This window comes from Rana temporaria, chromosome 3 (genome assembly GCF_905171775.1).
Source record: "Rana temporaria chromosome 3, aRanTem1.1, whole genome shotgun sequence".
In the NCBI taxonomy this organism is placed as follows: domain Eukaryota; kingdom Metazoa; phylum Chordata; class Amphibia; order Anura; family Ranidae; genus Rana; species Rana temporaria.
The window spans coordinates 166,322,076-166,343,184 of NC_053491.1; the positions used below are offsets into that span (position 1 = coordinate 166,322,076).

The window sequence follows — 21,109 nt, forward strand, 5'->3', positions numbered from 1 at the left end:
GGGAGCGCCGGGACACATGAGGAAACTTATTTCATTTATCTTCACTGCATCCAGGGTGGAGATAGCTAGATCCTGGAGGGTGCCCATGATCCCCTTCGACTTGGTAAAAGCCAAGTTGTCGTGGATCATGATTAATGAACGCCTCTCGGCAATATTACTAGATAAACAGCCCTTCTTTGATAGAGTCTGGGAACCATGGATAAAATACCTGTCTGAGGGATTATGATACTAGTTTGGTTTAGCGGAGAACAACAGGGGTGCACATCTCCTCTCTTTACTTTTTTTCTCCCCTTCTCTTTTTTTCATTCCTTTCACAGGTTCTTCATTTCCTCCTCCTATATTTTGATTGAGAGGCCAGGATGGTAATATGGTATGGATCCCTCTTCTTTATGAAGCCTGTAGAGTTTTTATTTTATTTACTCGCAATAGGTTTCTCATGTAGTTCGTTAAGTTGGAGTTTAAGGAGATGGGAGTTACAATAGGCACAATTGTTAAGATATGCTGTATTCCTCTCACCTCTTGTATTTTGTGACATTTTGTACATGGAAACGATTATCTCATGTAAACTTGATATGAATAATTTTCAATAAAAATTATTGGAAAAGAAAAGTTACACTGCTTCTCTATAAAGTTCTGATACTGTCAGTGCACTGGAAAATTTAAATATACTCCGATTAAGACTACCAGTATCTGTTGCTATATTACTGTAATGTTCATTTACTTTAACAACCCTCATTGTACTCTTTTTACACTGGTGCACTTTTGGCTCAAAATACAAATGTGGGTGATTGCACCACTGTACTGCAAGTATGTTGTACCGTTCTGGAAGAACTGTAATGACAGGAATACTTACTGAGCAGCACCTTCCCTGAGTAAATTGTCATTGTTGAGTAGGAACCGAACATCTGTACAGGAAACATACAAGATAGAAATATTAGAACTTCAGCTGGATGGGGCAAAAAAATAAATACAGAAATGACGAAACTTTAAAAAACGCCATTATAATAATAATAATAATAAAGGATTTATATAGCGCCAACAGTTTACACAGCGCTTTAATATAAAAAAGGAGACAATACAGTTATAATACAATAAAATAGGGTTAAGAGGGCCCTGCTCAGAAGAGCTTACAATCTAATAGGGTGGGAAAGGTGGCACAAAAGGTTGTAACTGTGGGGAAAAAGCTGATGGAAGTGGTAAAAGATTAGTTGGAGGCGCAAAATCTCTTCAAGGGAAGCCTGAGTTTTCAGGGACCCCCTTGAAGGTATTAAGAGTAGGGGGGATAGCTGGACAGGTGGATGTAGCGAGTTGTGATACAGTGCTAATCATTCATTCTAAATAGCACCCAGATGTCCCTTGCTGGTGACGCACGAACGTGCATTGCAGTGCGCTGCCAAAAACAAACATTACAGATCTTCATGCATTGGGTAGCTCATTCAAATATATTGGCTTAGCAAAATTCACATTAACCAACAGCATGAGTGTTAAGGTGCCTGCATCACTACAGTCTGAGGAAGAGACCCTTAGTAACCCCTGAAACCACACCGTTTTCTGTTAGTGACATTAAAGTGTTTATATGAATATGGTGTGCTGGTGATATCATGCATGTGCCAGCTTTAATGCAGTGCAATAGTGTGATGGGCCCTTAGGATGTAAGCAACACTGCCCACTTTTAAATGGTAAAGAAGGATATTATGTGGCACATAACTGATTCAGCTCTTTAAAAGTCTCCCCTGATGTTATACTGCCTTGTGACGTTTGTAACACTGGAGGACATTACAATGACTTACTGTATATATTTTACAAAAGGTTACTGTATCCAGCAACTTTATTACGCAAAACTGTCAGAATGAAGGGAAAGAGAAAAGTGGGACAATATACACTCAAATTAAAAATAAATAAGTACATCCTATGAAAATTGTTGACTCCAACATATTTGAACATTAGAGATTTATTCAAATTGTGCCCAGAGGTAAAAGGGTGATCTACATGAATAAGGATGCAAGGAAAATTTGCCTTGTCAGTCATTTATTCAACAAAAATTGCAAGAAATGTAATGTGTCCAGAGATGAACTCGATGGTAATGATTTTAAAATGAGTCGTTTGAGGACAGCAACCAAAAAGGACAAAACATATACAAAACAAACAAAAAGGGTGAGAATCTTGCAGTCCTGAAGACCTACGGAAATAGAGTTACCCTTTCCATCTCCAAATTTCACAAAATTGTCTCCTAGGACAGCATAAGGGCCCTTTCACACGGAGCGGATCAGTAATGATCCGCTCCGTGTGTCCGCTTTGCTCAGCGGGGATCCTCCGTAAAATCCCCGCTGAGCTGGCAGCTGACAGGGCGGTCCCCGCACACTGTGCAGAGACCGCCATGTGTTTCCTCCGCTCTCCCCTATGGGGGATCGGACGAACACGGACCATATGTCCGTGTTCATCCGATCCGGCAGACGGAAGAAAAATAGGATTTCCTCCGTCTGCAAATGCGGATCTTTGCGGAGGCGGACAAATTATGGGTGTCAGCGGATGTTCATCCGCTGACACCCGTAATCACATAGGGACCCATGTATGTCCCGTTTTCATCCGCAAACGGATGGATGAAAATGCGGACATACGGTCCGCTAGTGTGAAAGGGCCCTAAGAGGATTAGCAAGAATTTACCAGAATAAGGATGGACAATAACAGAGCCTGAAGACCTCTCCTCCAATAGGGTGACCATAATTATCACCCGGCTGACCCGTTTATATATATTTCACAAACAGAGAATATCAGGCAGGAGACCTAACTGCAGGGAAAAGTTTAACGGTCCTTTCACATGGGCTTGTCTGTGTACGGACTCCGCTTTGCTTAGCAGGGATCTATCCGCTGAGCAGGCGGATGACACTTAGTCTCCACTCACTGTGCGGAGACAGACTTGTCAGAGCCCCGCTGTTCTCTATGGCAGTGGTTCTCAACTCCTGGCCTCAGGACCCAACAGGCCAGGTTTGCAAGATAACCAATACATCACAGGAGATATAAATTGCTGCTCAAATCATTGTAGTATTCTAGTCTGCATCTACCCAAGGTAATACTTAGAATCTGGCCTGTTAGTGAGTCCTGAGGAAAGGAGTTGAGAACCACTGCTCTATGGCGATCGGGTGAAAATGGACCGCAAGGAAAATAGGGTATCCATGGACAGGATTGGATATCGGTGGATGCCATTGGACATTTCACCACTGACATTCGCCTTTCCAAAGGGCTGGATGGAGCGGTCCGCCTGACAAACAGACCTGATTGGAAAACCTGTGTGAAAGGGCCCATAGCCAAAAAATAAGAGCTCAAAAGTTACACAAGACTGATAAAAATTATATTTATATTGTCTCTCTGTCATTATAAAATAACCAAACCCTAGAGAGGCCTTAGTCAACCAAGGACATATGAATGCCCCTGAAAGCCTGTGTGGCCAGTGTAACCGAGTGTAATGCGCCATCTATTTAGTTCAGAAGTCCTGCGAGCCACATCTTTGCAGCGCTGTATACACCGCTCTTAAATCGCCCCTGCCCATTGAAATCAATTGGCAGCCCCACCGAACCGCCAGCAAATCGACCGCAGCAACGATTTTAGCCCTTCCGTCTCTTTTGGAATTTAGTGTTCTTGGACTACCCTTGTGCTTCCTTTTCCTAGGATTTATGCTGAATCCAATTATTCTGTGATCACTAGTTTCCAAGTTGTCCCGTCTTTCCACTTCTGCGACCAGATCGGAGTCATTTGTAATGGGTCTAGCAATGCATTCTTTCTATTCGGGAAATCCACCAATTGGGACATGAAGTTGTCCTGTAAGACTTTTAGGTAGTGGCAGGCCTTCAATGAGTGAGGTGTCCCTTCTGCCCAGTCAATATCTGGATAGTTGAAGCCCCCCAGTGTGATGAAATGTTCCTGTCTCATCGCCATTTCTGTGAAAGAAGATCCAACACCTGCACTTACTTCAGGTTATGGGGCTTGTAACATACCCCCACTATTCATTTCGCACTTGCTTCTTCCCTTTGGAGTTCCACCTATACGGATTCCACCACCCCCCCTCTTGCCCCACACAACAACAGCCCACCTTCTCCTGTAGGCGTCAACCTTTCGTAATACTGTCAAGCACACATGGCGATCAACATATGGAAGAATTTCAGAGTGCATCCGTAAGTCATAGAAGATAACACAGGCGATTAAGTAAAGTAAAGATTGATGATTATGGCAAGTTACATGTCGGGTTTACAGTAACGATTCATATCTAATGAACAAGCCGATAAGAAAGTGATGGTGGGAGTTTATAATGCTTTCACTGCAAAAGAAATGTAAAATCTGGTTTTAATTCCTTGCAACCGGTCATTCTTTCTCAAGTCATTTGTATAGTTTATGGTGGGCAAATCTACAACAAGCTATCTCACCTGCTTAGTCATATGCAAAGTACTGAAGGGTGTGGTCTTCAAGATAGATCATGTGTTCTGGTAGGAGCGATAGATGTGTGAAACAGAATTAAGCCTAGTAGCAGCAGTTTTTACAATTATAAAAAATAGTTCTCATTTGTGTTTGCAGTGGCAGATGCCAATTATCGTTTCAGTTATACAGGTTCCTTTGGAAGCTACTCTGACTACAGAGTTTTCTTTGGGACAGCTGCTGCAACCAATTAATTGGGCCTGCCAGAGAACTGTCCACTACTGGGAACGGGTTCTGCTCTACCTTATGTCTTTGTGGGGGGAATGAGGCTTTTGCCCTGGGCAAGTACCCGCTAAGGCCCTTTTGCAGTCATTCACTGAATGTAGAGAGGAGAATGTTTAATTATCAAGTCAACGGGGCAGGAAGGGTTGTAGTGTGCTCTTGGCATCCTTTCCAATAAACGGCGTTCCTTGCATGCGCACATCCACCTAGACGTGCAGAAGGCAACAAAAGCAGCATTGTGCCCTGCACAACTTCATTCATAAATGTGATGGCTTTCAGTTTGAGGACACACTTAGCCAACACATTAGTTCTCTTATATCAACTTCATCTGTAGGCACCATTTGAATCACTAGCCAATTGAAATATGTTAAGAAGTCAATTTACCTAGGGTGTACTTACTTTCCCCACTTTTACATGATTGTAGATGGTCTTAAGCTTGTTTTTTTTTCCCTTTCTCTCTCCACAAATCACAGCACAGCACATTACGCCCAGTGGACAGCTCCTCAATTACCAGTGATAAGTGCAGAACTTTGCCTGCTCCGAACTGCCTGGAATTCAGATATGCAGGATGCAGCTAAATGTGAAGCACTGCATTTCAAAAACATAAAAGTTGGGTTTTAACTACTCACCATTAAATACTTCGTTGAATTCCCCAGGAGGTGAATGGATGATGAATTTTGCTGCTACACGTACCTAAACCAAGAGGGGGAAAAAATAAAAATAAAAATCTTGTGATCACACACATTACACAAAAAAAAAAAAAAGCATACTTTTAAAGCTGAACTTTTAGTGGACAGCAAATATACATATATGCTTTTATATAGTAGGTGCAAATAAAAGTATGCAACACTTATTTTGATATTGCCTTCTGTGGTGACATAAAAACAGTGTTAATATCTAACCATTCTCTGCTTGTGGGCACGTCCATTCTTGTTGCTGACAACTCGGAATAGAGTCCTTATCACTATGAGACAGAGAATATTTAAATCCTGCATCTCACCTAAATCCTTATGCTGAAGTTAGAGATGGGAGAAAATTATGTTTTCGCCATTTTGCCGATAAAGAAAACACTGCAGATAATGGTCCGAAAAAGGACAAGATTTTACTGTGCTTATGGTGCGTTTTACATAGCTCATGCGACTAAAAACCATAAAAACGTAACAGGTACATTATTGAAGCATTTAAGACAGATGGGTTCCAGCCCCTTACTACGTGATCAGATGTCAGCTGATCACGAGATTGTAAACAGAAGTTCGTCCCCCACCCCACCCCCCCCCCCCCCCCCAACGCTCATGAGGGGGAAGGAAAAGGCCGATCACCAGCTTCTGTCAGAGAGACATCGGTTCGACACACAGAGAGCCGCGGCTGCCTCGTCTGTGCCTGCCAGTGCCACCAGTGAACATAAACATCTGTCAACTTACCAGTGTTGCACCAATGGATAAAACACTCAAAGTGCCCCCATCCCTCCTTGCAAAGGCAAATGCAAATGTTGGTCGGGTACGCATAAACAGCAATCGCACCACTTATGTGAGGTATCGCTGTGAACGTCAGAGTGAGAGCAATAATTCTAGCAGACCTTCTGCGTAACTCTAAAATGGTAACCAATAAAGGCTTATAAAGCATCGCCTATGAAAATAAAAAAAAATATGAAACGAAGTTTGGCACCATTTCACAAGCATACGCAATTTTAAAGCACGATATGTTTGGTATCCATTTACCTGGCGCAACACCATATTTTATAAAAAAAATTGGGTATTAAATTGTCTGTGAAATTCATTAAAATTAATCTATGGCTTAGTGTGTAAAATTGCATTAGAAAAACTGCTGCGCAATTACAGTGCAACATAAAAATTAGCAAAACCCACCATTTTATTCCCTAGGGCCTCTGCTACAAAAATATATAAATGTTTGGGGGTTCCAAGTCATTTTCTAGCAACGAATACAGAGTTTTACTACAAAAAGTGTCGGAATAAGGTCTGGATAATGGCTGAAAGTGCTCCTTGTATGTTGTGCTTCTCTATGTGGCTAGGCTGTGAAAAAGTCTCACACGTGGTATTGCCATACTCAGGAGGAGTAGCAGAATGTGTTTTGGGGTGTAGTTGCAAGTAAGCCTATGCTGTGTGTAAGAAATAACTTAGTATGACATTTATGGTGAAAACGAAATAAATAGCTTAAAGCGGTTGTATACCCTCTGAAGAAATTTTTACCCCTGTAAGGCAAAAGGCATAATGAGCTAGTATGCACCGCATACTAGCTCATTATGAAATACTTACCTTAGAATGAGGCGTCGGTAACTCACCTGGTCCACGACAGGGTAGCTGACATGTTTCCTCGGCGTGTCTTCCAGGTATCACGGCTGTACCGCTCTGTCAGTGGCTGGAGCCGCGGGAGACTTATTTCCGGCAAGGTCAGGCGTCTGCCGGGCTTTCAGCCGAAAATCCCCTGTGTGCATGCGCCGCTGCAGTCAGCGTCTCATTGCGAGGGGAATATCTCCTAAACCATACAGGTTTAGGAGATATTTTTTTACCTACAGGTAAGCCTTATTATAGGCTTACTTGTAGAGAGAATATATAATAATATTATATATACACATTCCGTCTGCAGACGGAAGAAAAAATAGGGTTTTCTTCCGTCTGCAAAATCGGATCTTTGCAGAGGCGGACAATTACGGGTGTCAGCGGATGTTCATCTGCTGACACCCGCAATCACATAGGGACCAATGAATGTCCCTTTTTCATCCGCAAACGGATGGATGAAAAAGCGGACATACGGTCCGCACATGTGAAAGGGGGCTTAGGGCCTCAAGAAATGAAATAGATAGTCAGTACATCAGGTGTGATCAATTTTTAAATGAGTGGTACCATAGCTTGTAGACCAAGGATGTGCAGTTAGCGGACCTCCAGCTGTTGCAGAACTACAAGTTCCATGAGGCATAGCAAGACTGACAGCCACAAGCATTACACCCAGAGGCAGAGGCAGGATGGGACTTGTAGTTTTGCAACACCTGGGAGGTCCGCTAATTGCATATTCCTGTTGTAGACCAACTTTTACACAGACTGAATAATATACACCGATTTAGGTTATGCTTATCCAAGAAATGTAGCCATATAAATTTGTCAAAAATTTTGAAGAAAAATTACTTATTTGCAAAAGGATATTACAGAAACTAAGACAAACCCTTTTTTTTCTCAAAGTTTTCTTCATTTGTAGCTCAAACAATAAAAGTGGGGGTAATTTTTTTGTTATTTTTAATCTGCATGGGTACGGAATGAAGACGACTGCTTGTTGGGGAGTCCCTGGGGCCACACATCCAGTGCTTTCGAAAAAGTCAGTAAGGTGCAGTAACCATTTAAGCACAGGGGTGTTGTGATTTTCTGCAGAAACCCTTTTTATTATATGCCGTCTATCCACTGTGATATAATACAGTGGTCAGCAACCCTGTCCGCAGGGCCCACTAACAGGCCAGGTTTGCAAGATAACTTAAATACATCACAGGTAATATCATTTGCTGCTCAGTGATTTCAGTCTTCTAGTCTGCATCTCCCCAAGGTAATACATAATACAGGGTTTGACAAATGTGCTTGGAATCTAGGAGCCAGCTAAAAAAGTTAGGAGCCAGAAAACGCACCCCGTCCCGATGAGCTCGCGGGCAAAAGCGAACACATACGTGAGAAGCGCCGACATATGTAAACGGTATTCAAACCACACATGTGAGGTATCGCCGCGATCGTTAGAGCGAGAGCAACAATTCTAGCCCTAGACCTCCTCTGTAACTCAAAACATGCAACCAGTAGTTTTTTAAACGTCGCCTATGGAGATTTTAAAGAGTAAAAGTTTGTCGGCATTCCACGAGCGGACGCAATTTTGAAGCGTGACATGTTGGGTATCAATTTACTCAGCGTAACATTATCTTTCACAATATAAAAAAAAAAAAATGGGGATAACTTTACTGTTGTCTTATTTTTTTTATTTAAAAAAGTGTAATTTTTTTCCCAAAAAAGTGCGCTTGTAAGACTGCTGCGCAAATACTGCGAGACAGAAAGTAGTACAACGATCGCCATTTTATTCTCTAGGGTGTTAGAATAAAAAATATATATAAATATTTGGGGTTTCTAATTAGAGGGAAGGAGATGGCAGTGAAAATAGTGAAAAATGACATTAGAATTGCTGTTTAACTTGTAATGCCAACGGCCTGCGCCAGATGGCGCCAGCTGACAGAAGGAAGAGCTTGGGAGTTCACAAGGCCGCGGCCTCAATTACCGGCCGTCACGGGCCCGCTGCGATCGCGCGGCAGGGGCACACGGAGACACAGGATCCTGTGCCTCCGTGCGCCCCCACCACGCGATCGCAGCGGGCCCCTTGTAGGCTGCGGCCTCAATTAACGGCGGGCGCCAGGTCACAATTTCTTGTCGCAATTGCGACCTGGCGCCCGGATATTGTCGACCCCTGACATAATATCTGGCCTGTTAGTGGGCCCTGAGGACAGGGTTGATGACCACTGATATAATATGTTGTTGGAGTTGTTTAGCTCAGTGGTAGATGCACTGCACACCTGCATTAACCAACACGAACATAAACGCCACAACAATAGTTGCCCAGACAGGAAATTTTCAACAACAAAAATGCCAAGCCATCCAGCTCTTTCTTAAAGAGATTGTAAAGGTTTGTGTTTTCACCTTAATGCATCGGGGCCACTCAGCAAAACAAACTGCACAGTGGGAGGCAAGTATGACATTTGTTTTTTAAATTAACCTTTACAACCCCTTTAAGCAGTTCTGTTGCTCTTGTCAGGATCCTTCAGACCCAGTTCTCACTTAGCCTTTAGTTACAGCATTCAGCTGCATAAGCCCACTCCGTGGCCTCACAATATGGGATCTCCTGGTACCCCAGACTCTCTCACTCTACCAAAAATCACAGTCCCTTGGATTTGCCTAGATGCCAGGATATTTTATGTGAGGCTTCGGCCCCCACCTCCCCCGCCGCTCGATCGCAGAGGGCCCGTGATGTCCGGTAATTGAGGCCGCGGCCTTGTGAAGTCTCCATCTCTTCCTTGTGTGAGCTGGCGCCATCTGGTGGTGGCCGTTGGTATTACAAGTTAAACAGCAATTCTAATGTCATTTTTCACTATTTTCACTGCCATCTTCTTCCCTCTAATTAGAACCCCCAAACATTATAAATATTTTTTATCCCAACACCCTAGAGAATAAAATGGCGATCGTTGAAATACTTTGTCACGCCGTATTTGTGCAGTGGTCTTACAAGCGCACTTTTTTGGGAAAAAATTACACTTTTTTTAATTAAAAAATAAGACAACAGTAAAGTTATCCCCATTTTTTTTTATATCATGAAAGATAATGTTACGCCGAGTAAATTGATACCCAACATGTCACGCTTCAAAATTGCGTCCGCTCGTGAAATGCCGACAAACATTTACCCTTTAAAATCTTCATAGGCGACGTTTAAAAAAAATCTACAGGTTGCATGTTTTGAGTTACAGAGGAGGTATAGGGCTAGAATTATTGTTCTCGCTCTACCAATCGCGGCGATACCTCACATGTGTGGTTTGAACACCATTTACATATGCGGGCGCTGCTCACGTATGTGTTCGCTTCTGCGCGCAAGCTCGTCGGGACGGGGTGCGTTTTCTGGCTCCTAACTTTTTTAGCTGGCTCCTAGATTCCAAGCAAATTTGTCAAACCCTGGCCTAAGCTCCCCCATTTCCAACTCTCTCAGTCCTATGGGTAAGGAATCTCTCCAACATGGAGTGCAGTCTCTGAAATAGATCACGTCTCCTGATGGGAGAATGTGTATCCCCTGGATGGAACACAAAATTCTAATATTTTCAGTCTCAAAGCTCAAGGGGATTACCAAACCTGGAGACAATGACAAGCTAGTCATCTCCAATCAGAAACAATAATCTGAAGAACCTCAAACTGTAACTTTGAGACCCCTGTGGGCCGTTTGCCTATACTCACACATTTACAGGGCCTAGCATTGTCACACTACATAAAGGTAAAAAAAAAAAAAAAATGTAAACGGATGACAGAAATCACTTTTCTACACAACAAAAGAGTTTTCATATTTCATGCATAGAGACAAGTTTGTTGAGTTGGGTGGTGTCAGTAGTTTCCTGTTTCACACAAACTAACGTTTTGTTTCTTGCAGTGTATTGACAGCTCTTCTGCTTCCTGTCCCCGATTTAGGCATACTTCATGTTAGGGCCTCACTCTGGGCAACCCCAACCCCCCCCAGGCCTCCCTCCTACCCAAACCGATAGTCTCCCCCCCCCGATAACTTTTGAAATTACATATCCTGTCCCATTTTTAGGTGGGGGACTGCTAATCCAAGACTGTGCTGCTCTTCTGAGACCACCAGTCACCTCCAATGTCATCCGCCTTTTCCTCAATCCTGAGAAGACCCCGACGCAGACCATCCAATAGAAAGTGTCCACGTGGGGTAGGCACTGACATGGACACCCATAAAAGGACCCAACCAGGAAGTAAACAGATGAGAAGGCTCAGGGCTTGAAGAGTCAACTGAACACATGTACAGGCATGTAAAAAAAAAAAAAGCACTGGTGGGCACGGCGCCGGAGGATATTATCAGAGTGGGGCTTTAAGATCAATGACTCTGCAAGCCATTACAATCTGTAGATACGGCCCTGACAGTCAGGTACTATAGCCTCCTCCATATGTCACCCAAGTTATTTTGTGGCAGATACAGGATTGTTTCCTTGTTTGGGTCAGATAAGTGGCCCTGCCCCCAGTGATCCTGTCACTGATAATTTGCAGAGGAGAAAAAAAACGTTCAGGTGTGGAAATTAGGGTGGTCCTGATACTGATACTAGTATCGGTATCGATACCAAGCATTTGCCCGAGTACTTGTACTCGGGCAAATGCTCCCGATGCTTCACCCGATACTTGTACAGTCAGCGGTGATCAGTGCGTGGGGAAGTTGCAAGCACCAATCACCGCTGTATAGCTTTAAAAGTAATTTCTCTGCTTCTCTCTTCACCCCCCGCGGCTTTTAGCTGCTTTAAAATCAGCGGTGATCGGTGCTTGTAACTCCCCCACACACACGATCACCGCTGACTGTCCCATGTCCTCCTCCAGCCCCCCCCTGTTTTGCTGCAGTCTCTCTCCCTCCGCGTCCCCCCTCGGCGTTTCCGTGTCCCCCCTCGGCGTTTCCTTCTCCCTCCGTGTCCCCCCTCGGCGTTTCCTTCTCCCTCCGTGTCCCCCCTCGGCGTTTCCTTCTCCCTCCGTGTCCCCCCTCGGCGTTTCCTTCTCCCTCCGTGTCCCCCCTCGGCGTTTCCTTCTCCCTCCGTGTCCCCCCTCGGCGTTTCCTTCTCCCTCCGTGTCCCCCCTCGGCGTTTCCTTCTCCCTCCGTGTCCCCCCTCGGCGTTTCCTTCTCCCTCCGTGTCCCCCCTCGGCGTTTCCTTCTCCCTCCGTGTCCCCCCTCGGCGTTTCCTTCTCCCTCCGTGTCCCCCCTCGGCGTTTCCTTCTCCCTCCGTGTCCCCCCTCGGCGTTTCCTTCTCCCTCCGTGTCCCCCCTCGGCGTTTCCTTCTCCCTCCGTGTCCCCCCTCGGCGTTTCCTTCTCCCTCCGTGTCCCCCCTCGGCGTTTCCTTCTCCCTCCGTGTCCCCCCTCGGCGTTTCCTTCTCCCTCCGTGTCCCCCCTCGGCGTTTCCTTCTCCCTCCGTGTCCCCCCTCGGCGTTTCCTTCTCCCTCCGTGTCCCCCTCGGCATTTCCATCTCCCTCCGTGTCCCCCTCGGCATTTCCATCTCCCTCCGTGTCCCCCTCGGCATTTCCATCTCCCTCCGTGTCCCCCTCGGCATTTCCTTCTCCCTCCGTGTTTCCTTCTCCCTCCGTACTCCTCCTCCACCCCCTGGACCTGTCAGGATGGAGAGCGGAGGTAGGAGCCGGTAAATCCAGCTCCTTACTGTTCCGAATGGACAGAGTCAGTGATTACTGACTCTGTTCATTCACATAACTGAAACATCGTAAAACTGTGTTTACAATGTTTCAGTTTATGAATGAAGAGAAGCGGCTGTCTTCTGTCCATTCATTTTCAGCGCAGCTGAGGCTGCTAAGAAAGGGACTGGGGAATCCGTGTCCCTAGTCCCCAATCCACTACCCCCCCCCCCCCCCTCTAAAAAAAAAAAAAAATATATCATTGTTAAAAAAAAAAAAAAAAAACGCCACTGTCAAGTGACATTAAAAAAAAAGAAGTATCGGTATTCTGTATCGGCAAGTACTTGAAAAAAAAGTACCGCTACTTGTACTCGGTTTCCAAAAAGTGGTATCGGGACAACCCTAGTGGAAATCTTCAGGGCGATTACTTCTCCCAGAGCCATGGGTGCAGGCGATGCATATGCGATTGCAAAACAAAAGAACAAATTCTACTGGACAGCCGCACACCGAATAAAAATTGCCTTCATTGTAAAATCCAAAACAGCACTACATAGCTATGACTAAACACTAATACAGTGTGAAACGCGTCAGTTTCGCCAGTGTGCCGATTTAACAATAAAGGCAATTTTTATTCGGTGTGCGGCTGTCCAGAAGAATGTTATTTTGCAATCACTGATAATTTGTAGAGATCGCCAGTGGATCAGTCACTAAAGCAGCCCATAGGCGATTTTTGCTATCCTTTACGCCCCTTTCCCAATGCCGGACCGTTCAGGTCCACCTGTCAGTTTTTTCGGCGGACCTGAACGGCAGCTCCATGTTCGTCTATGGAGCGGCAGTTGTCAGCGATGACATATCCGATTTGCTAAAATGAGATGGATGGCGATACGTCGCCATCCCTCCTGGTGAATCAGATGAGATCTGATGAAAACGGACATGCTGTCCTATCTCTCCATAGCAAGCAGCGGCGCTCGACAAGCCCCTCCCCTATCAGTGAGCAGAGAGGGACCTGTCATCCGCCGGTTCAATGGAGAGATCTCCCGCTGAGCTGGCGGACCACTGCAAGCGAATCCACCCCGTGTGGAAAGGGGCCTTACAAAGAAGCTGCTTCCGTTTGATCTGCGACTGCTATGGTGCTGCACATGTGATCAGTTATGACATCAGCCATTGGATGGTTTGACAGTTTGGTTGAGATCACAAGCAAATGTGACAGTAATCACTGAATGTAACTGCTTTTGAAAGCCAATAAATTGATGGGTTTAGTTACGCTTTATGATTTACTGCTGCTCGGGGGCTCTGGGCTTCAGCAAAACAGCAGCTTCCAGCAAGAAGAAACAAAAGCAATGCTGGAGGCAACTTACAGCACACACTCATATTAATGTGGAATGTGTGTTCCTTGCTAAGGCACAGTATTTGTATGCAGTTCTGGGTAAAGTTTGGCTTTAATAAAGCGTGTGGTGAAAACTCCAGTAAACAAGGACCATCTTGTGTCTGGAGCCTCAGCAGCTCCTCAGGTTCCCCAGAGCAGCCCAAGACACACCTGAGGTGTAGAGCCGCCCAGAGAGAGCGCAGCAACTACCTCCGACATTCAACTTCTAGGAGGAAGTCAGCTGAGGGGAGAGACATACCATAGAGATCTACAGAGTTCTAGTGTGACCCGACCCCAATCAGGACCGTATGTGGGGGTCCGCCCTTCTGCCTCCTATTTTCGGCTGAGGCCGTACAAGGAGCGGACCGGCTGGGAGGAAGAAGAGGCGGAAGTCAGACAACCCCACCCTGACCGGAGCCCACTTACCTGAGACACCTCAGCCGGGCCCCTCCCTGCCCCCCACATACCGGGGACCCCCACCCTGTACAAAGAGCGGAGCTCATCCTTCACACACATCACACAACACCGACCTTCTCCTCATCAGACAGCTGCTCCTCCACATCCGCCATCTTCTTCACCCCCTTTTCCTGACTGACTGCGCGCGACACATGTGGGCGGAGTCTCACGTCCCCTCCGCGGCCCGCCCACAGGAGAAGTAACGGGGAGCGCGCTCGGGCTGGGGTGACGGGAGCGCGCTGTGCTGTGACAGAGGCGGGAGGAGAGGATGAGACGTCATGTCTCAAAACAGCGCCCTCACTGGCCACACTGCGCCAGTTCAGTGTAATGTCACCTGGACTTGTGTCCTATATCCCACCTTGTACCTGCTGTACACATTCACTGTGCTAGTGATGGGCTACATATGGCTGGGGAGGGGCTTATTGTGGAGAGACCAATGAGAAGAGGAATAGGAAGGTGCCCAATGTCACACTCATCCAGGCCTCGGTATTCCAGATTCCCCCCATCACATAAGGGTCCCTCCTTCATGTCAGTGTCCCCCCTATCACATAAGGGTCCCCCTCCATGTCAGTGTCCCCCCTATCACATAAGGGTCCCGCCTTCATGTCAGTGTCCCCCCATCACATAAGGGTCCCTTCTTCATGTCAGAGTCCCCATCACATAAGGGTCCCTTCTTCATGTCAGAGTCCCCATCACATAAGGGTCCCTTCTTCATGTCAGAGTCCCCATCACATAAGGGTCCCTTCTTCATGTCAGAGTCCCCCATCACATAAGGGTCCCTCCTTCATGTCAGAGTCCCCCCATCACATAAGGGTCCCCCTCCATGTCAGAGTCCCCCTATCATATAAGGGTCCCCCCTCCATGTCAGAGTCCCCCTATCACATAAGGGTCCCCCTTCATGTCAGTGTCCCCCCTATCACATAAGGGTCCCTCCTTCATGTCAGAGTCCCCCCATCACATAAGGGTCCCCCTCCATGTCAGAGTCCCCCTATCATATAAGGGTCCCCCCTCCATGTCAGAGTCCCCCTATCACATAAGGGTCCCCCTCCATGTCAGTGTCCCCCTATCACATAAGGGTCCCGCCTTCATGTCAGTGTCCCCCCATCACATAAGGGTCCCTTCTTCATGTCAGAGTCCCCCATCACATAAGGGTCCCCCTCCATGTCAGTGTCCCCCCTATCACATAAGGGTCCCGCCTTCATGTCAGTGTCCCCCCATCACATAAGGGTCCCTTCTTCATGTCAGAGTCCCCATCACATAAGGGTCCCTTCTTCATGTCAGAGTCCCCATCACATAAGGGTCCCTTCTTCATGTCAGAGTCCCCATCACATAAGGGTCCCTTCTTCATGTCAGAGTCCCCCATCACATAAGGGTCCCTCCTTCATGTCAGAGTCCCCCCATCACATAAGGGTCCCCCTCCATGTCAGAGTCCCCCTATCATATAAGGGTCCCCCCTCCATGTCAGAGTCCCCCTATCACATAAGGGTCCCCCTTCATGTCAGTGTCCCCCCTATCACATAAGGGTCCCTCCTTCATGTCAGAGTCCCCCCATCACATAAGGGTCCCCCTCCATGTCAGAGTCCCCCTATCATATAAGGGTCCCCCCTCCATGTCAGAGTCCCCCTATCACATAAGGGTCCCCCTCCATGTCAGTGTCCCCCTATCACATAAGGGTCCCGCCTTCATGTCAGTGTCCCCCCATCACATAAGGGTCCCTTCTTCATGTCAGAGTCCCCCATCACATAAGGGTCCCTCCTTCATGTCAGAGTCCCCCCATCACATAAGGGTCCCCCTCCATGTCAGAGTCCCCCTATCATATAAGGGTCCCCCCTCCATGTCAGAGTCCCCCCTATCACATAAGGGTCCCTCCTTCATGTCAGTGTCCCCCTATCACATAAGGGTCCCCCTTCATGTCAGTGTCCCCCCATCACATAAGGGTCCCTTCTTCATGTCAGAGTCCCCCATCACATAAGGGTCCCTCCTTCATGTCAGAGTCCCCCCATCACATAAGGGTCCCCCTCCATGTCAGCGTCCCCCTATCATATAAGGGTCCCCCTTCATGTCAGTGTCCCCCCTATCACATAAGGGTCCCGCCTTCATGTCAGTGTCCCCCCCTCACATAAGGGTCCCGCCTTCATGTCAGAGTCCCCCCATCACATAAGGGTCCCCCTTCATGTCAGTGTCCCCCCATCACATAAGGGTCCCCCCTTCATGTCAGAGTCCCCCTATCACATAAGGGTCCCGCCTTCATGTCAGTGTCCCGCATCACATAAGGGTCCCCCCTTCATGTCAGTGTCCCCCATCACATAAGGGTCCCGCCTTCATGTCAGTGTCCCCCCATCACATAAGGGTCCCCCCTTCATGTCAGTGTCCCCCATCACATAAGTGTCCCCCCTTCATGTCAGTGTCCCCCATCACATAAGGGTCACTCCTTTATGTCAGTGTCCCCCCATCACATAAGGGTCACTCCTTCATGTCAGAGTCCCCCCATCACATAAGGGTCACTCCTTCATGTCAGAGTCCCCCCATCACATAAGGGTCACTCCTTCATGTCAGAGTCCCCCCATCACATAAGGGTCCCTCCTTCATGTCAGAGTCCCCCCATCACATAAGGGTCCCTCCTTCGTGTCAGAGTCCCCCATCACATAAGGGTCCCTCGTTCATGTCAGTGTCCCCCCATCACATAAGGGTCCCCCCTTCATGTCAGTGTCCCCCCCAACACATAAGGGTCCCCCCTTCATGTCAGAGTCCCTCATAACATAAGTGTCCCCCTTCATGTCAGAGTCCTCCTATCACATAAGGGTCCCGCTTTCATGTCAGAGTCCCCCCATTACATAAGGGTCCGCCCTCCATGTCAGAGTCCCCCTATCACATAAGGGTCCCCCCTCCATGTCAGTGTCCCCCATCACATAAGGGTCCCCCTTCATGTCAGAGTCCCCCATCACATAAGGGTCCCTCCTTCATGTCAGAGTCCCCCCATCACATAAGGGTCCCCCTCCATGTCAGAGTCCCCCTATCACATAAGGGTCCCGCCTTCATGTCAGTGTCCCCCATCACATAAGGGTCCCCCCTTCATGTCAGAGTCCCCCATCACATAAGTGTCCCCCCTTCATGTCAGAGCCCCCCATCACATAAGAGTCTCTCCATCATGTCAGTGTCCCCCCATCACATAAGGGTCCCCCCTTCATGTCAGTGTCCCCCCCAACACATAAGGGTCCCCCCTTCATGTCAGAGTCCCTCATAACATAAGGGTCCCCCTTCATGTCAGAGTCCTCCTATCACATAAGGGTCCCGCTTTCATGTCAGAGTCCCCCCATTACATAAGGGTCCGCCCTCCATGTCAGAGTCCCCCTATCACATAAGGGTCCCCCCTCCATGTCAGTGTCCCCCATCACATAAGGGTCCCCCTTCATGTCAGAGTCCCCCATCACATAAGGGTCCCTCCTTCATGTCAGAGTCCCCCCATCACATAAGGGTCCCCCTCCATGTCAGAGTCCCCCTATCACATAAGGGTCCCGCCTTCATGTCAGTGTCCCCCATCACATAAGGGTCCCCCCTCCATGTCAGAGTCCCCCTATCACATAAGGGTCCCCCTTCATGTCAGTGTCCCCCCTATCACATAAGGGTCCCTCCTTCATGTCAGAGTCCCCCCATCACATAAGGGTCCCCCTCCATGTCAGAGTCCCCCTATCATATAAGGGTCCCCCCTCCATGTCAGAGTCCCCCTATCACATAAGGGTCCCCCTTCATGTCAGTGTCCCCCTATCACATAAGGGTCCCGCCTTCATGTCAGTGTCCCCCCATCACATAAGGGTCCCTTCTTCATGTCAGAGTCCCCCATCACATAAGGGTCCCTCCTTCATGTCAGAGTCCCCCCATCACATAAGGGTCCCCCTCCATGTCAGAGTCCCCCTATCATATAAGGGTCCCCCCTCCATGTCAGAGTCCCCCCTATCACATAAGGGTCCCTCCTTCATGTCAGTGTCCCCCTATCACATAAGGGTCCCCCTTCATGTCAGTGTCCCCCCATCACATAAGGGTCCCTTCTTCATGTCAGAGTCCCCCATCACATAAGGGTCCCTCCTTCATGTCAGAGTCCCCCCATCACATAAGGGTCCCCCTCCATGTCAGCGTCCCCCTATCATATAAGGGTCCCCCTTCATGTCAGTGTCCCCCCTATCACATAAGGGTCCCGCCTTCATGTCAGTGTCCCCCCCTCACATAAGGGTCCCGCCTTCATGTCAGAGTCCCCCCATCACATAAGGGTCCCCCTTCATGTCAGTGTCCCCCCATCACATAAGGGTCCCCCCTTCATGTCAGAGTCCCCCTATCACATAAGGGTCCCGCCTTCATGTCAGTGTCCCGCATCACATAAGGGTCCCCCCTTCATGTCAGTGTCCCCCATCACATAAGGGTCCCCCCTTCATGTCAGTGTCCCCCATCACATAAGGGTCCCGCCTTCATGTCAGTGTCCCCCCATCACATAAGGGTCCCCCCTTCATGTCAGTGTCCCCCATCACATAAGGGTCCCCCCTTCATGTCAGTGTCCCCCATCACATAAGGGTCACTCCTTTATGTCAGTGTCCCCCATCACATAAGGGTCCCTCCTTCATGTCAGAGTCCCCCCATCACATAAGGGTCACTCCTTCATGTCAGAGTCCCCCCATCACATAAGGGTCCCTCCTTCATGTCAGAGTCCCCCCATCACATAAGGGTCACTCCTTCATGTCAGAGTCCCCCCATCACATAAGGGTCCCTCCTTCGTGTCAGAGTCCCCCATCACATAAGGGTCCCTCCTTCGTGTCAGAGTCCCCCATCACATAAGGGTCCCTCGTTCATGTCAGTGTCCCCCCATCACATAAGGGTCCCCCCTTCATGTCAGTGTCCCCCCCAACACATAAGGGTCCCCCCTTCATGTCAGAGTCCCTCATAACATAAGGGTCCCCCTTCATGTCAGAGTCCTCCTATCACATAAGGGTCCCGCTTTCATGTCAGAGTCCCCCCATTACATAAGGGTCCGCCCTCCATGTCAGAGTCCCCCTATCACATAAGGGTCCCCCCTCCATGTCAGTGTCCCCCATCACATAAGGGTCCCCCTTCATGTCAGAGTCCCCCATCACATAAGGGTCCCTCCTTCATGTCAGAGTCCCCCCATCACATAAGGGTCCCCCTCCATGTCAGAGTCCCCCTATCACATAAGGGTCCCGCCTTCATGTCAGTGTCCCCCATCACATAAGGGTCCCCCCTTCATGTCAGAGTCCCCCATCACATAAGTGTCCCCCCTTCATGTCAGAGCCCCCCATCACATAAGAGTCTCTCCATCATGTCAGTGTCCCGCATCACATAAGGGTCCCCCCTTCATGTCAGTGTCCCCCATCACATAAGGGTCCCCCCTTCATGTCAGTGTCCCCCATCACATAAGGGTCCCGCCTTCATGTCAGTGTCCCCCCATCACATAAGGGTCCCCCCTTCATGTCAGTGTCCCCCATCACATAAGGGTCCCCCCTTCATGTCAGTGTCCCCCATCACATAAGGGTCACTCCTTTATGTCAGTGTCCCCCATCACATAAGGGTCCCTCCTTCATGTCAGAGTCCCCCCATCACATAAGGGTCACTCCTTCATGTCAGAGTCCCCCCATCACATAAGGGTCCCTCCTTCATGTCAGAGTCCCCCCATCACATAAGGGTCACTCCTTCATGTCAGAGTCCCCCCATCACATAAGGGTCCCTCCTTCGTGTCAGAGTCCCCCATCACATAAGGGTCCCTCCTTCGTGTCAGAGTCCCCCATCACATAAGGGTCCCTCGTTCATGTCAGTGTCCCCCCATCACATAAGGGTCCCCCCTTCATGTCAGTTTCCCCCCCCAACACATAAGGGTCCCCCCTTCATGTCAGAGTCCCTCATAACATAAGGGTCCCCCTTCATGTCAGAGTCCTCCTATCACATAAGGGTCCCGCTTTCATGTCAGAGTCCCCCCATTACATAAGGGTCCGCCCTCCATGTCAGAGTCCCCCTATCACATAAGGGTCCCCCCTCCATGTCAGTGTCCCCCATCACATAAGGGTCCCCCTTCATGTCAGAGTCCCCCATCACATAAGGGTCCCTCCTTCATGTCAGAGTCCCCCCATCACATAAGGGTCCCCCTCCATGTCAGAGTCCCCCTATCACATAAGGGTCCCGCCTTCATGTCAGTGTCCCCCATCACATAAGGGTCCCCCCTTCATGTCAGTGTCCCCCATAACATAAGTGTCCCTCCTTCATGTCAGTGTCCCCCCATCACATAAGGGTCCCCCCTTCATGTCAGAGTCCCCCATCACATAAGTGTCCCCCCTTCATGTCAGAGCCCCCCATCACATAAGAGTCTCTCCATCATGTCAGAGTCCGCCATCACATAAGGGTCCCTCCTTCATGTCAGAGTCCCCCATCACATAAGGAACATAAGGATCCCCCTTCATGTCAGAGTCCCCCATCACATAAGGGTCCCCCCTTCAAATCAGAGTCCCTCCATTGCATTGGAGTCCCCTTCTTCACGCTAAAGTTCTCAAATCATGTCAGAATCCCTTCTTCATGTCAGCGATTCCCCTTCACATCAAAGTCTCTCCATCACCTCAGAGTCTCAACTTTATGTCAGAGTCTTTCCTTCACGGCAGAGTTTTCCATTATGTCAGGGTTCCCCTATCATGTTAGAGTC

The 21,109-nt window shown here is 48.3% G+C and overlaps 1 protein-coding gene across 1 annotated transcript in view; it reads right to left on the reverse strand.

The window, feature by feature from the left end:
- The window catches only part of LOC120931871 (F-actin-capping protein subunit alpha-2), a 51,513-nt gene extending 36,918 nt beyond the window's left edge, over positions 1-14,595 (reverse strand). The window contains exons 1-3 of the mRNA XM_040343772.1: positions 14,493-14,595; positions 5,319-5,382; positions 854-905 (exon numbers count right to left, since the gene is read on the reverse strand). Coding sequence (XP_040199706.1) covers positions 854-905; positions 5,319-5,382; positions 14,493-14,531 — 155 coding nt within the window. The 5' untranslated portion in view covers positions 14,532-14,595. The remainder of the gene's footprint in view (positions 1-853; positions 906-5,318; positions 5,383-14,492) is intronic.
- Between the last annotated feature and the right edge of the window lie 6,514 nt (positions 14,596-21,109).